The sequence below is a fragment of the Coptis chinensis genome, chromosome 3 (assembly GCF_015680905.1).
Source record: "Coptis chinensis isolate HL-2020 chromosome 3, ASM1568090v1, whole genome shotgun sequence".
NCBI classification, from domain to species: Eukaryota; Viridiplantae; Streptophyta; class Magnoliopsida; order Ranunculales; family Ranunculaceae; genus Coptis; species Coptis chinensis.
In genome coordinates, this window is record NC_141458.1 from 110278739 (window position 1) to 110296007 (window position 17269).

Sequence of the window (17269 nt, forward strand, 5' to 3'; positions counted from 1 at the left end):
ACCATTTCCCTCAGGATTATAGGGGGCTGAGAACCCCTACTTCACCCTAAACGCCTGAAGAAACTCTCGCACTTTTCTTCCAGTAAACTGAGTTCCATTATCCGCGATGATTGTATGGGGCAGCCCGAACCTGCAGATGATATTCTCCCATAAGAATTTCTTCACATTCTCTTCCTTAACCTGTTGTAGAGCCACACCCTCCACCCATTTGGTAAAATAATCCGTAGCAGCCAACATAAACCTCCTTTTTCCGCTTGCCATTGGCAAAGGCCCAACAATATCTAGCCCCCACATGGAGAATGGCCAAGGGCTGAACACATTGTGCAAGGGCTCAGCTGGAGAATGTATGAACGGTGCAAACCTTTGTCATTTCTCACATTTCTTGGCGTACTCTGTGGCGTCTCTCTTCATATGAGGCCAAAAATACCCCTGTGATATCAACCTGTGGGTAGTTGTTCGCCCTGCGGAATGACTCCCGCAATCGCCTTCATGAACCTCTGCCATAAATTCCTGCGCCTGCCGCGGCCCTATACATCTTAGTAATGGGCCGTTGAAATTTCTCCTACATAGGTCACCCTCCAACAATATGTACCTCTGACTCCGTTGTTCCATTCTTCGCCTCTCCTGTTTATTCTCTATCTCTACTCCCCTCAAGAAAGCCTTTATCGATTCCATCCAACCCTGATCCCACTCGGTGGTGAGCCAAACTCGACCTCATCGGCGTCTTGGCTTGCTCAACACTCTAACCTCAATAGACCGACCCTCTGACCCAGGAAGAACCGCCGCTACATAAGCCAAAGCATCAGCATGTCTATTCTCTTCGCGGCCTAGGTGGGTAAACTTTATTTGGTCGAACTTGCTTGCCCTTCAACGTAGGATCGCGCGTATATCTGCGCCATCGGGAGGCGGCTGCAAACCCTCCATTCACCTGACAAACTACCAAATTGGAATCTGAGAACACCGATAACTCACTCACCCCCAGATCTTTGGCCAAGTCTAATCCAGCTATCACAGCTTCATATTCAGATTCGTTATTTGAAGCCGCAAACCCCAGTTTCATTGATAGCTCAAGGCGATTGTTCTCAAGAGTTACTAACACGACCCCAATTCCATTCCCGGTATCTGTAATAGAATCATCCATGAAAACTATCCACCCATTGCGCATATCCCAAGGATCTAAAGGGTCGCGACTGAACTCCCCCTCAGATTCCATTACCATTTCCTCTCCCCAAGTGGGATCCTCTGCTGGGAATTCGGCCAGAAACTCCACCATGGCTTGCGCCTTTTCAGCCGTTCTGATCTGGTATGTAATCTCATAAGAACTTAGTAATACCGCCCACTTCAAACATCCTACGACTTCACCGCCCTCAGCGCTTTGTTTGAAGGCAAATTCGTCACTACCACCACAGAATGAGCTTCGAAGTAAGGCTTTAACTTAAGGGTTGAAAATATCAAAGCCAAAGCATACTTCTCAATCCTACTGTACCGGGTCTTTGCATCCAGTAGGGTTTTACTTTGAAAGTAAACTGGCTTTTCTATCTTGTCGGTCACTCTCACGGCCGAACTTATTGCGTGCTTTCGCTAACTCCCGGATATAAATGCAACTTTCTCGCCTGTTCGGTCGTGATAACAATGGTGCCTTCCCTAAGTAATCTTTCAACTCCTGGAAGGCTCCTTCACACTCCGCGGACCAATGGAAATCAGGAGTTTTCTTCAGCAAACGATATAGAGGGCAGCATTTGTCCGAAGACTTGGAAATGAATTTGTTAAGTGCGCGACCACTACCAGCCCAATCTTTGTACTTCCTTCACATTCTGCGGAGATGGCATCTCAATCAATGACCGAATCGTTTCTAGATTAGCCTCTATTCAGCGGTGGGTGACTATGTAGCCCGAAACTTTCCCTGAAGTTACCCCAAATGTGCATTTCGGGATTGAGTTTCAAACTTATGCTTGCACAAGATATGCAAAAGTCTCATGGAGACCTTCTAAGTGTTCTTTTTCCGACATACTTTTTCCACCATGTCGCCAATGTATATCTCGATCCCCTTCGAATCTTGCCTTGAACATCTTTTTTCTCCCAACCGCCGAAAGGTAGCACCCGCGATTTTTCGGGCGAAGGGCATCCCGGTGTACAGTAGGTACCACCTTCTACCACGAAGGTGGTTTTCTCTTGATCTGGCCCATACATCGCGACCTGATTGTACCCCATCGATGCATCCATAAAGGAAAACACCTTATATCCTGTCGTTCTATCCACTAACTCATACACCCGGGGCATAGGGTAACAATCTTTTGGGCATTCCTTGTTTACATCTGTGAAGTCCACACACATTCTAACCTTGCCATTCTTTTTTGGTACCGCGACACATTCGACAACCACTCCGTAAACTCTACCTCCCTTATTATCCCCGCCCCCTTAAGCCGTACCACCTCTTCGCGAATACCTTCTGCGTATTTGGCTCTTATGCTCCTCACCTTTTGTCTTACTGGCTTAGAATCTTTATTCATATGCAAATGATGACAAAGCGATGCAGGTCTAAACCGGTGATATCCTCGATTACCCATGTAAATACATCGGTATTGTCCATCAAAAACTGCACCCGACTTGCATTTCCATTCTTCCAGGCAAGTCAACTCCAACCGATGTAAACTTTTCTTCCTCTCCCACCTCAAGGTTCACCACTTCCAACTCATCCACATTTTTTAGTTTCCAGGTGGAGGCTCGTACACTTCGTTTTCCGGCTGCCTCCGTAATTGCTATGTTGATCCTGGTTCATGTGACGGCCCCTCCCCTTTGGTACCGCGGACCATAGTTTTTACTGTAACTTGATGGATGTTCTGTGCTGCCACTTGATCCCCCCTTATTTCGTACGTTCCCCCATTAGCTGGGAAGCGGACCACCTGGTAAAATGTCGATGGGATGACCTTCATTTCGTGGATCCATTTTCTCCCTAGGATGACATTATACTGGGAGCTAGAATCCACCACCATAAATCTGGTGAATACCGTTGTCGGGCCGGCTATAACTGGTAACATCAATTCCCCCATGGGCTCCGTCATGCTGCCATTGAACCCATACAGATTGGTTCGAGGAGCTTTTAACTGATCTCTACCGATATTCATCTCCTCCATGGCCCCCTTAAACAACAAATCTACTGAACTTCCGAAGTCTATCAACACTCTCTTTACCAGATAATTACCCATCGCTATAGTAATCACCAATGCATTCTCATGCGGGGAAATTACTGACTCCAAGTCTTTTAGGGTGAACATTATGCCTTCCTCACCCCCGGCGGTTCCCTTAACTAACGGTGCGGTATCTTTGGCGACCTCGTTCAATGTTGTAAACTTCATTTGTCTTTTCACCTTTTATCTGTGTGCATTTATTTCTTCCCAGGGTTTCTCCACTAAAGATGACATTGATGGTACCTAGAATTCTAGCCGGGCGAGGGCACTCTCGGCTTGGCGAACCTCTCTGCGACAAACTCCCGAGCATCCCTTTCCAATCATTCTTTCCACTAACCACTTCAAAGCATAACATTCATTCGTGGCATGATTCGATTTGATGATACGCATTGAATGGCTTCCCTTCTATTGCCACCGGTGTGCTCGCGGTTCCTCAAAATTATTGTTGCCCTTAATAAGAGGCAAGATTTCCTCTAAGGGTCCGTTAAGCGATGTATCGTTCGATTTCTCGGTATGGCTTCCTCTCCGGATGTCCCTTACGCGTGGTCTCCTGTCTCTATTCGGACCTCGGCTCTCCTGCAATCAGCTCCTTTCTTTCTTTCTTCCATTCTGCTTTTTCCCTTCCGATCATCTCGGTCGACAGCCTGCACTGCCTTTCCCGCTCTCTTTTGTTCCTTCGCGTTCCTCTGCATTATATCTTCATAGCGTATGTATTTTTCTACCTTGGGATACAAAGCATGCAACGAAGTGATTTCGATTTTGGAAACCGACTCATGAACCCTGGTTCCCGCCCTCAAGCCATGCTGGAAGACTATTACCGCGGTATGTTCATCCAAATTTTCCACTCTCAATGTCTCCTCCTTGAACCTGCACAGAAACTCTCTCAATGATTCAGCGGACCTTTGTTTTATGTTGAACAGAGCCGCGATATCAACCACCCTTCATTAATGGTGTATGAAGTGGTCAACAATCGCGCGCTCCAGTTCTTCAAACCTTTTGATGCTCCGCGAAACCAACCGATAATACCAATCCGAGACTCCCCCCTTTAAACTTGCGGGGAACATCATGTAGCGAAGCCCATCATACTTACCCTCCTGCCACAATGACATATGCTGCCGGAAATGGTGCAAATGATCCGTCGGGTCTCCCTTCCCATCATACCTCTCAAACCTGGGTTGGGAGAACCTCTTAGGCACTGCGGAATTCCATATCGAATCTGCCAGTGGATTTTTGTTGAGGCTTGCAACCTCCTTTTGCGTAGCACTCTGGTTTGCTTTTTCTACTGCGCGGGTTATCTCCCTATCCTTCTCAATCATAACCTATACTACCTCCAATGTGATACCCACCGTTTTGTTCGCGTCCGGTGGTGGGTACTCCTCATTTTCCCCCCTCCAGCCGGCTGCTCGATGATCATTCCGCCCGTTTCACCATGTGTAATCTCTCTCTCCTTTCTCAACTCGTCATTCTCATTTTCAGAAGTCGACTATCTCCTCTTGGAGAAGTGCGGTAGCGTCGGCGCCCGCCCGGATATTTCTTCCTCTCCTACTCTTTCTTCCTCTCCTACCTTTCCACCTCGGTGCTCTCTGTTTCCTCCACCACTTCTCTAACCATTGCTTTCTTAGGTCTTCCTACTCCTCTTTTCACTACAGTAGCCATTTTGCTTTCAGGTCCCCACAAACGGCGCTAAATGTAACTACAAGAATTACACCCTAAGAAATTACTAGTCTCCTTCTCTTACTCTTCTCTCGTTCTTTTTTCCTTTCATCTTTCTCTCTCTCTCTTTGTCTTTATACTTTTCTTCTTTCTAACCGCTCTCTCTCGTTCGTCCATCCACCCTGATCCTATGTGCATCAGCTTGCCACTTGTCCCACAACATACACCGCAGTTCTCGACAGTTAGGGTTCCGCGACTTCTATCCGATGCACCCTGTAGTATCTTCATTACTCTGACTACTGCCCACTCTCCACCCTTGCCATTCCCCGCAGTTCTCGGCAGGTATGGTGCAGCAGCTCAGATCCGCTGCACCCGGTCTTCTCTTCACTATTCTGTATACGGACCCTTCGCCACCAAAGATGTCACATGTCACGAATTTGACCCCTACAATTACAATACTCATATGTTATGTGTTATGCTATTATGAAAGAGCAAGAAGAAGAATAAGAGAAGAAACTAACTTTGCCTTAAGGAAATATAGATTTAATTTAGAAAAACATAAGTGTTGCCACCATTAAAACTATTACAAGAGCTTAACATAAAACAAGCAAAAAATAAAAATACAAGACAAGGAATGAATGCTTTCATTTTCCAATTTACTTACTACATATGAGAGCGTTCTCTCTTCCATCCCACGTGAAGCAACTTCCCACATTAAATTTCATCATATCTAAAACTAAATCAAGACAAAATAATCACTATTACAAGAATCCAAAGTCAAGTCTTGCTAATTAATGAGATGCAAGGTGTCATGTGGTGCCAATTATTTGTTTAACTTGTGAACTTGACTTGGGACATGATGAATCATCCAATCCTGTGGGTCCACGTACTACGTCCAGTGGCGGGTCCGTCTTTTGGCATTTTTACAACTTTCTGCCTTTGTATAGAGTTAAAATTCGGTGATGATTATGCGGCAATTTCACTTGTCGGTCGAGAGTCCTGTTCAAGAGATGTGTTTGAAAGTTTGATGCTTCGCCGCGTAATCCCGTTTCGACTTGATTACGTGTCATGTTTGAGTCTTTGGGCTTTAGTCCGGCTTTGTTGGGCTTCACATGGGCTTACTTCGGAAAAGTTTTTACGATATTTCATTATTCCGTACTTAAAATCACGGCTTTATCATCATTTTTACGTTGGTTGCGTAAACCTGCAAAAGCACGAAAATACGATTATTTCATGATTATTAAGCACATAATTAACCGAAATATTACGTCTCTATAGGGTTTTATAATATAATTTTGGGTGCTTATCAATGAACAATATCTGTTCATGCCTCAACATAATGTATGAGGTATATTCACTTATTTGGGATATAAACAAATATTGTTCATACTTGAGGAGGTATGAACAATCATTGTTTATACGAAAATTACATAAATGATAAAATCGGAATATATTAATTTTAGATCCAGGCTATTTGTCTTTAAATGTTATTTTCACTTGAAAATGTGGTTTTTGAGTTATTTTTCACTCGAAAATTAGGTTTGTGAGTGATTTCAAAAATAAAGTGTCCTTTAGAATTATTTTGGCCTCGAATCGGTCCTCTGGACCACTTTCTTGAGATTCGAATTGGTAGAGTATACCAATCCCAAATATTACCTCTATAGGATTTCATTGCGAGTTTAACTATGAAAATTTAACAAAAAAAACACTATGCTCGATAAGACTAGTGAGAGAGAGTTTAACTATGAAAATTTACCCAAAAAAACACTATGCTCGCTAAGATTAGTGAGAGATTGAGGTGTTTGTACTTTGTAAGCACTAAAGCGAGTCGAGGGCTTTAATCGTCATGCCAACTTAGTCGATGGATAGTGAGGGTGTCTGAGTTTGGTGTGATGGATTTGAATATTTGATCACTTGGCCTGGGGATTAGGCCGGTAATATTTGAAAATTGAGTTTATTCGAAAAGTTGAGGTTCTTGTTTGAACACATAAGATGAGTTGTTTAGGTATTCGACAGGCTTCTTTAGGTGCAAAGAAGATTACCCTACAACTTTTGGTGATAAAAATCCACAGCTCACAAGTAGACATTATTGGGACAACCGCCAACCCAAACGTCTATATTTTGGCAGTTGGGCACTTGGCACCCTGGCCGTTTGGTCAAAAAAAGCTCTAGACCATAATTTGGCTTTCTTATTTGGCTAAATTGAGTATGTGTCTGTTATGATGGACAAATAAGAAAGCCAACAGAAACCAGGGGATTATTCAAAACTAATAGTTTAAATCTACTAAACAAAAAAATTCAAAACAAATATTACGAAGATTTTATCTTCAACCCCCACACCTTCTTTTTCCCTTCAATTCTCATGGCTAGTTCACCTTTTTTCCTTTTAACAGCATCTGAAGGAAAGGAAAAGAGAAAATTTCAACGAAGGCATCCACTGTATAAAGCTCAAGCCAGTAACTCCGCCTCCACTAGATCATGTAAAGTCCTTCGTACGCATTCGGGTTTGAATTCTTTATTCTTGGGACTTATTTTGGTCAGGGTCTTAGTACAGTCATGATTAAGTTAAATCGTGTACATTTCTCTGTCTATCAGACAAGTACATTATATATTTGGTGTGAGATGAATCAGATGATCATGCGATTCATTCATACATAAAATCATGCTTACCATGATATATACATACCTTTATTCAGTCCAACAACGAGTGTGTATGCAAGCACCATGATTTGAGTATGCTAACATGGTTTTGGCTGGTGTTCAGAGGACCTGCTTGAGTTACATACCTTATTAGGAAGTAACTCTGCGTTACTTATTCATGCCTTAATCTATTTGTCTGTTGAGATTGCTTGAGACATGATATTTTCATTCATATATTAGTTCAATTCTGATCTTGGTAATTTGTTTTACAAGTTGAAGACTTGTAAATTTTAGAGAGGCTTAACAACGTAAGTTCCTTTGATTTAATCCAGGATTTCTGCTTGCAGATGTTATGAAAATAAAACAATGCCTACCATGCATTTCATCTCGCCGGTTTCAGGTAAAAGAAGAGTCAGCTCTCATGTGTCCAATAAATGAAGACCCGATGACAACTGGAGAATCACTACCTTACGAAATAATCGCAGACATTTTTACAAGACTTCCTGCTGAGTATGTGCTCCTTTATTGTCAGGCCTATAGAGCTCTTCGTCCCTTCACGGCAAATTCGTCTTTTGTTGAAATGCACCTCCAAAGAGCTACTCCAATTATTGCTTTCCAATGGTTTTCCCGTTCTGCAATAGATAAAAGCAAAACCATATGCAAAATCAATTTGAGTTTCACGGACGAAAACGCTAAAAAGATTGTGACTAAACGCTTTGAAGTTGATTTGCGCTTTGGCTGTCCTAAAAGATTATGTTTGCCTCATCTCCATAGTTCCTGCAATGGATTTCTTCTATTACGAAATAGACTTCCCGATACAGCCTACTTTTTATGGAATCCTGTTATTCAAGAGCAAGTAATTGTGACCACACCAATTGTGACAAGACCAAGTCGAACAGAATGCACTGCCTGTGGGGTTTTCTTCCACCCGACGGCTAGGGACTACAGACTTCTTTTTACCTATAACGAAGGCGTGCGCATCAAATCTATGGTACTTAGCCTTGCCACTAAATCTACGAGACTGATTCCCAACACCGTCTCTCATCCTCCAGACATTGTTAGACCTCCTATAGTACTAAATGGAGCACTACATTGGATGGTTGATGATATTTACTACAATAGTCTACGTGGGGATTGGCCAGTTTGTTCAGATTCAATTGTGTTCTTTAATATGAACAAGGAGGAATTTGGCACAATGTCACACCCAGGAGACCCCTGTCCATTGACAGGACAACACTATCTTAAGGGTCTCGTGGAAATGGAAGAGCATTTGTGTTACTACGACAATTCATCTCATGATGAACTAGTCATATGGATGCTAGATGACTATGAAAAACAAGGTTGGGTAAAAAAGCATGTTATTATCATTGCTGAAATGAGGAAGTCTTGCATGGTACTTGGCGTTTCAATTCGTAGTTACAGAGAAGCTCGGGTTCAAGTTATACACATGTACGGTGACAATTTGTTATTGCGTGTGTATTACAGAAATCTATTCCTTTATAATCTAACATTAGGTACTTTCAGAAGAGTTGGAAAGATGTCTGCTGATTCAGATTCTCGAGTGCGTGCAGTCGGTCACATTAATAGCCTGGTCTCCTTGAGTAGTACGATGATGGCCTAGTAACTCGCCACCTTGATAGAAATCCCAGACAATAGGTTTTTATATTCTTGTTCTCATACACTCTCTGACCTTGTGAATGAATGGCGAACTGTAAATCCAACAATTCCGATTTTGATTTCAATGCAAGTTCAAAGAGTAGTATTTTTTATTTTTATTTTTTCGTTGGAAAGCTCAAAAATTTGTGGAATATGGAATTCTGGGAGTATACACATTAAAATATATACAGTGTCACATTACTTCAACTGTCCAATTCCATCATAATGTAATTTCTAGCTCAATAAGCAATGTGGATAAGAATTGCTCATCAATTTTTTCTATGATTTTGAGAATGCAAGAAACATCTAAGGAAAGATCAACCGGTCTTAAGAGACAAACTTTTGTTTGGTGGTAGATAGATGTTTGCATTGTTATTCTTATGTGCATTCTAGTGGGTTATGTTCACGAGTGTTTTATGATTATATGGCTGATAGCATTAACTCTTTGGGATTTGTAGTTTTCTTAGGGAGGAGATGTACCTCTTTAAAGATCATACTCTTTGGAGATTTTGTAAGTTTTATGCCTTTGGTTCTATATACAGGTGAGGTTTGCCTTAACCCCATAATCTTTTCAAAAAAAAAGAATTGCTCATCATGAATATTGAATATGCAAGTTCTGTAATTAGGATTGAAACTAAATCAAGGTTTGCTCTGTCAATGCTCTATATCAAACTATCACCTAATGTCGTGGATCGGACAACATCGTTAACAATAACTGAAACCTTTTTTCTGACAATAAAAGCTTGGGATTAACACGTGATCTTAATTAAGAAATTTAACTTCAAATAGGAGTGGCGTTAGACTTAGAGGTTCAATTGAGCTAAACAATCGACGAATACGACTTCTTATAAAAAACGTAGTAATTTATACAATCATATCAAAGTTAGAGTTGAACTAGGAAAGAATAGTAGTTTCTCTTGCTTAAAAATGCCATAATCTGGTACCAGGATTTAGTACGTATGCATTTGCTAGCTAGAAGAAAGTTTGTCCTTGTTTGTTGAGTTTTGGCTTGTGAAATCAACATTTCATCCCCTTCTTTAATCACTTTCGTGGTACTGTGTGCACAAGTTGAACAGTTATTTATAGAATCTGATTGAACTTTGAAGGGCGTTAAGTTCGTTTCGTTTGGTTCACTACTTGCTAGCTGCTATTATATGAAGATAAAACACTGCCTACCATGGATCGCACCTCGCCAGTGTCGTCAGGTAAACGAAGACGCAGAAACCGGAGAATCTCTCCCTTATCACATAATCTTCATAATCTTCGATATTTTTATTAGACTTCCTGATGAGTTGACGATACCAATCGATTCCCGCTAAAATAGCTTGCACTTGGACAATCTATTACTCCAATCAAAATTATAATCTTTTACTACAACGAAAAATCACAAACCTAAACTATGGATATAACTATCACAAACAGACAATAGTAATATAAAAAAAGTAAAACATACCACAACACAAGATGTAACCAATGATGTCTACTTCCATAAGAGCAAATCATTTTATAAGTATGGGAATGAAGATTATTGTCACATTCCAAATTTCTAGAAAATTTAAAATAGGGAATTATCCAAGATATAATTATCTCAATCGTCATCCTATTCAATCATCTAAAAACCCAGGATGAAATGAAACCCTAATAATATATTATCAACCACGATATTAAAATTTGAGATCAAATTTAAAACCAAAATGAACAATCCTTCAATCACATTATTAAACTACAAAGAAACTAACCAACTCTATTACATCTGTCTTAAAACAAAACCATACACTTCAAATAAACTTAAACCAGGAAACTCCAAGAGCAAATCCAAATCACGTGTCCTTATCCACTGCACTCTACCATCTATATTTCCAAGAACACACCCACGTTGCAAAACAAAGCAAACATGGGTAAGCAAATTGAATTTGCTAGTATCAGTAAGACTAAAAATATAAAAACAATATGTTCAATATTTCAAATAAAGGAATATACTATTACAATCATTTCAACTTGGAAGACAAATTAGTTCCGTTTTCTCAAAACGACATGTAGTTTCTTCCCAAGTAATATTTCACCCCCAATATACAATTCCAAAAATCTCATATAACAATACTCATCATTCTCACTTTCCAAAATAACTCACAACATAAATACCACTTACATTCCACTTATTAAATGCACATATGATAACATAATTAAATATAAGTTTGATACACTTTATCTTTAAGCCAACACGTCGTCTTAGGGTATGATATTTACGTCCCTGCATAAAATATTAATAGATTTTACCCTCCTACAAAACAGAGTTAGACATCACAATAAAATGATTTATCTTAGCCAGTCAAATTTCCATTCATAATAAAACCTCATTTAAGACATTTAAATCTAATTGATACAATCTGGTTCGTCCCGCATATTCGGGGAATACCACTTATCATAATACCTATATTAAGGGTAGTCATTCACATAATCACATGACATCATTACGTCATAAAGTTTTTGTGTGCATAACCATAAATCTCAGATTATCACAAGTCATTAATATTTTTGTAATAACATATCAAGTTATAGTCATTTCGCAATCACATAAAAGATCGCAAACATTCACTAATATTATTTATAGTCACACTTCACATCCATAACATCACACAAATTTACATACTTTTAATTTATTCAATTCCACAATGTATTTGGTTTATTAATCACTTATTTACTGACCTCACCTTTATTTCTTACTAAACAATTTGCACTTCACACATTTGCCAAATCACATATACCTGTGTGCCTCTCTCACACCGAGTACCACTACAAGACATATGTCCCAAGCGGGAATATCGCCTCCAGGAACATATTTACATCTTGCAAACTCGTAACTGGTGAGTCACAGCCATCTCTGGGCTTTTCATGCGCATAATTACAGCCTCTTATGGGCATTTAATATCTCAGGTCATTTATGCTACATTCAATGAATACCTTAGGTCATTCTCGCCACATTTAAGGAATACCCATCATACACTAATAGGTCATTCATGGTACATTCAATGAATATCTTGGGTCATTACAACCACATTCAAGGAATACCCATCATAACACTAACAGGTCATTCATGACACATTCAATGAATACCTTGGGTCATTCCCGCCACATTCAAGGAATACCCATCATAACACTAATAGGTCATTCATGGCATATTCAATGAATACCTTGGTTCATTCCCACCATATTCAAGGAATACCCATCATAACACTAACATATCATTCATGGCACATTCAATGAATATCTTGGGTTATTCCCGCCACATTCAGGGAATACACATCATAACACTAACAGATCATTCATGGCACATTCAATGAATACCTTCCTATCACATGACATCTCAAGTCATAATATATCATTACCAAATCCTGAGGAGTGGAGAGTTCTAAAGGTGTGGTCGACTCGTTGAAAATATTATTCTCATCTCAATTATTATTATACTAGCATTAATCATGCACAACAATTGATCACACGTGCAGAAAGTTATTTTCACGAATAAATGCAAATCAATCATACATTTAAATATCATTAAACACAACACGAATGGTCATCAATCAAATACAATTCAAACAGCTACAATCACGTACACAATTAAATACTAACATTATACACATATAGTTATCACAAAAACTAATATATAATATAGTGGCTGCACCTATACATAAGGCTGCCTACGTATCTAATCTTTCAAGATTAGAATAAAGCCTTACGTGACTCTTAACCAATAAATATCAACATCCTTGTATGTACCTTTAAGAAAAACAACAATTTATACTATATATAGAATCACATACAATAAGTTTCAAATACTCCCACAATCATATACGTAAAGTTTCATACCCAAAGATACACTATGAATCTTTAAATCTAAAAACTCACAAATGGATATTTCTCTACTTTTGATTAAAAAAAAATGATCTTATGAACCATGTCGGTTCCAAATAAAATTACAATCTAAAAGTAGACTACAAACACTATATAAACCACCCAAGAAGAGTTTAAGAGACTCTTAATTAGTTTATGACTAGACATATTTCCCAAAATAGGTTCATGCACATAAAGGATAACACAGTAGATTTTCTAGCCAACTTGTTAATCCTACAGTTTTTTTCTACATTCATCCAAATGACATGTAACTTAATTATTTAGAAACTAGGGTATGTAGACCTAATTTTTCATGTAGAACTCGAAGTCCCAACCTCAGCCAATCTAGAAAAAAACTTAGGTCGAAAACGGTAAAAATCCTAATTTTCAGCAAACTAGATTTCTGATGAACTATCTTCTGAATGGCACAACTCTTTCCACAGGTATCCAAATGCATCGAGACTTTTTGTGTTGAAAAGATAACACACAGAACTTACTTTTTTTTTTTTTTTTTTTTTTATGTTTTACAAAAAAACTCAATCTCATTCTAAATATGCGAAAACTAGGCTCGAATATAGTGCACATAAACTGATTTCGGACGCACTGTTTTCTGCCAGTCAAACTTCCAGACGTCATAATTAATTCCACGTGACTTCAAATACGATGAGGCCAATTAGAATAGAAAGCAGACTTCCAGATCTTACTCAACCAAACTATTTTAACTATTTTAAAACTGGACTTGAACACAGTGCGCATAAACTGATTTCTGACGCACGGTTTTCTGTCAACCAAACTTCCAGATATTATATCTATCTCCACATACCTCGGAATGCATCGAGTCCAATTGGGTTGGAAAGAAGAATTAGAAAAATCATTTTTTTATGTTTTGGTGAGAGTTTGAATCTGACCCTAACTATGTGAAAACTCGATTCCAAACCAGGCACAGACCGGATTTCTGCAGTCAAAAAATTCTGACGTGCCAACTTCTGAAGGGTTTAACTCCTTCTACATAAACCGAAATGCTATTGGGATTTTTGAGTTTGAAAGAGAGCGGATAACAATTACTTAACATGCTTTAAAGAAAACCAAAATCAATCTCTAAACACACTGAAATTCGTCTCCAAATCAAACAAAATTCATGACTTGAACAGGACCAAACAACACCAAATTTTGCAACAACATAGACACCCATGTCAGTACTTATACATCCATTATCAGTGTTAGATATATACGATTTGAGACCTCATATGATTTAATAGGAAGGGGTCATGCTCATCTAGGGTCTATATACAAAAGCAAAGGTAATAGATAAGTTCAAAACTAAAATACGGTTAAGCTAATGCATTACTAAAGTGTGACGACTTAGCCTTGTACCATCCATCTGAGTAATCAAAACTCATCTAAAATACAAATATGTTGGCATCCCCTGTCATGATTTATTTCTTATAAACATTCCAGTGCACAAGCAAGATGAACAAATAGTCGACAGTGTATTTCAAGCACACATAATCATCGCTTTCCAGATGCTAGATATCTTGTGTGTCATGTCAAGTAAGACAACTTTGTATTTAACCATACATATATGGAACAGATGAATGTATATATGTATTTAACCATACATATAACAGTTAAGCACTTCCGGTTATTGATCACATATATCATTAATTGAAATAGCATTCTAAAAAGTTGTTTCTATAGCATGTATGACAATCAATCATTACCACTTATATATTTTATAATTCAAATAAGTTGCACCAGTAGCTAAATATAACAACCCGTACCTTATATTTTATTTTGAGGTACTTGAAAACAACTAAAAAAAATAGGCCTGCATACGGTTCGGTAGACAGCACTCACGAAGAATTATATATATAGCAAAAGGATTTTTAGACGTCAATAACTCATTAGGGCTTTGATCAAACTAAATCATTTATTTGTATATCAACGATTCCAATCAACCAAATAATGAAATTACTAACTAAAATATGTATAAATCAATCAAACAAAATTTTAAAATAAAAAGATTTAGACTACTCACCAAAATTAATCGAAAACATTTGTTTACGTAACAAACTCAAAATCCGGTGAACTCGAAAATCGATTACGCGTTGAGAAGGTTGTCTTCTTCCTTCAGCTCCTTTCTCTCTTTCCCCCTCGCCACAAAAAGGTTTGCTCTCTCTCTCTCTCTCTCTATTTTCTCTCACACACGTCTCTTTTCTTTTTCTTTTGGTTCTCTTTTTTATTAGAAAAAAAACTCCCCCAAAAAAACAAGAACGAGGGTTTGGCAAAACCAAAACCCCAAAACCTCACCCCTTATTTTTGGTAACTATACTTATCCCACTTCCAAGTTTTTCTCTTTCTATATTTATCATTATCATTATCTTTGTTTTAATTTTTTTTTTGTTAATATTTTATTTCTAAGCACTAATAAATAGGAAGGAAAAATACGGGTGTTATAATTACAATCACTCTTTTCAAGTCTCTCCAAACTTGCTAGATCACTCCTCTCTTCTTACAAGCTTTTCTCTTTGCAAGAGTTTCCTCTCAATTTTGGTGCTCTCAAAATTGGGTTTCTATTCAAGACTTGGTTTTCCAAAACCTAACTTTTGTTTTTATAGTAATATGAAATTTCGGCTCATCTGCGAAATTTCGTGTTTATTAATAGAAAAAAGAACCTTGCATGTTTAGGCATGGTGGCAGACACGCTCTTGACAAGGCCAAACCGAGCCAAGACACGCCTCTTATATTTCCAGTTTCCCAAACTCCAGTAGACATATTTCGTGAGAGGCTAAAAAAAAACTATATTCTTTTTAACGGAAGGGCACGGACGCGCCTTAGGCACGACCAATCGGAGCTCGCGCGCACTCTGACTTCTTCAAACGAATAGTACCTAATTTTTTTTCCTTCTTCCTCATGTGAGGGATAACACCAACAATTTCCCCCTCCCGATCCATGAGGGGGGATACGTCCATGCATTCCTAAATCAACAGGAGGAGTGTGCTACCATTCCGGCAGTAGCACAACAAACATAAAACTTACATTTCGATAAAACTTTGGTCATCATATCCAACCCGTTCTTGTCGGTATGGATCTTCTCAATGCACAATTGCTTGTCTTCGAGAACTTCTCTAATATAATGATAACGCACATGTATGTGCTTGGATCTAGAATGAAAACTTGAATTCTTGCTCAAATGGATGGCGTTGTGACTGTCATATAGAACTACAAATTGTTTCTGTTTTAGCCCTAGTTCATCGAAGAACTTTTTCATCCATAGCATCTCTTTGTAACACTCAGTAGCTGCAATATACTCGGCTTCTGTAGTGGAGAGGGCAACTTAGATTGCCAAGAAACTGCTCCCCCTACAAAAGTAAATAGATAACCGAAAGTGGACTTCATCAAGTCAACATCACCTGCCATGTCTGCATCTATGTAGCCTTCAAGTAAGGTATTACTTCCACCAAAACACAAACATATCTTGGAAGTACCCTTAAGATATCTCAATATCCACTTAACACCTTCCCAATGCTCCTTACCCAAATTTGACAGAAATCGGCTTACAAAACCAACGGCGAAAGTGATAGCTACATTGCATACATCAAACTACCCACTGCGGATGCATAAGAAATCTTTTCCATTTGATTATGCTCATGCTCATCCTTTGGACACATATCTTTGGTCATGCTGAACTGACCACCAAGTGGACAACTGACTGGCTTCGCTTGATCCATGTTGAATCTCTTCAACACCTTCTCAATGTAGCTTTCTTGAGAAAGCCACAACTTCCCACTCTTTCTGTCATGAGTGATCTGCATACCAAGTATCTATTTTGCTTGACCCAAATCCTTTATCTAAATGGACTTAATCAAGTCTTTCTTCAGCTTGGATATCTTGTTGATATTTTGGCCAACTATCAACATATCAACCATATATAACAAAAACACTATGAAATCCCCATCTGTAAATTTCTAAACATACACACAATGATCGGAAGCAGACTTCTTGTATCTATGCTTCACCATAAATGACTCAAACTTTATGTACTACTGTCTCGGTGGTTGCTTCAACCCATACAAACTCTTTCTTAGTTTGCATACCAGGTGCTCCTTGCATTTGACCTTAAACCCCTCTGGCTGGTCCATGTAGACATCTTTCTCATGGTCTCCATGAAGAAAAGCTATCTTGACATCTAGTTGCTCAACCTCTAGGTTCATACTTGCGGTCAGACCCAATACCACCCTGGT

At 38.9% G+C, this 17269-nt stretch overlaps 2 protein-coding genes across 2 annotated transcripts; one reads left to right on the forward strand and one right to left on the reverse strand.

Moving 5' to 3' along the window:
* Nucleotides 1-2759: 2759 nt before the first annotated feature.
* Nucleotides 2760-3206, reverse strand: LOC147512913 (uncharacterized). The gene has a single exon (XM_086598822.1). The coding sequence runs from the start codon at nucleotides 3204-3206 to the stop codon at nucleotides 2760-2762; it is 447 nt and encodes a 148-aa protein (XP_086454948.1).
* Nucleotides 3207-7926: 4720 nt separating this feature from the next.
* On the forward strand, nucleotides 7927-9102 carry LOC147512914 (F-box protein At3g07870-like). The gene has a single exon (XM_086598823.1). The coding sequence runs from the start codon at nucleotides 7927-7929 to the stop codon at nucleotides 9100-9102; it is 1176 nt and encodes a 391-aa protein (XP_086454949.1).
* Nucleotides 9103-17269: the final 8167 nt, after the last annotated feature.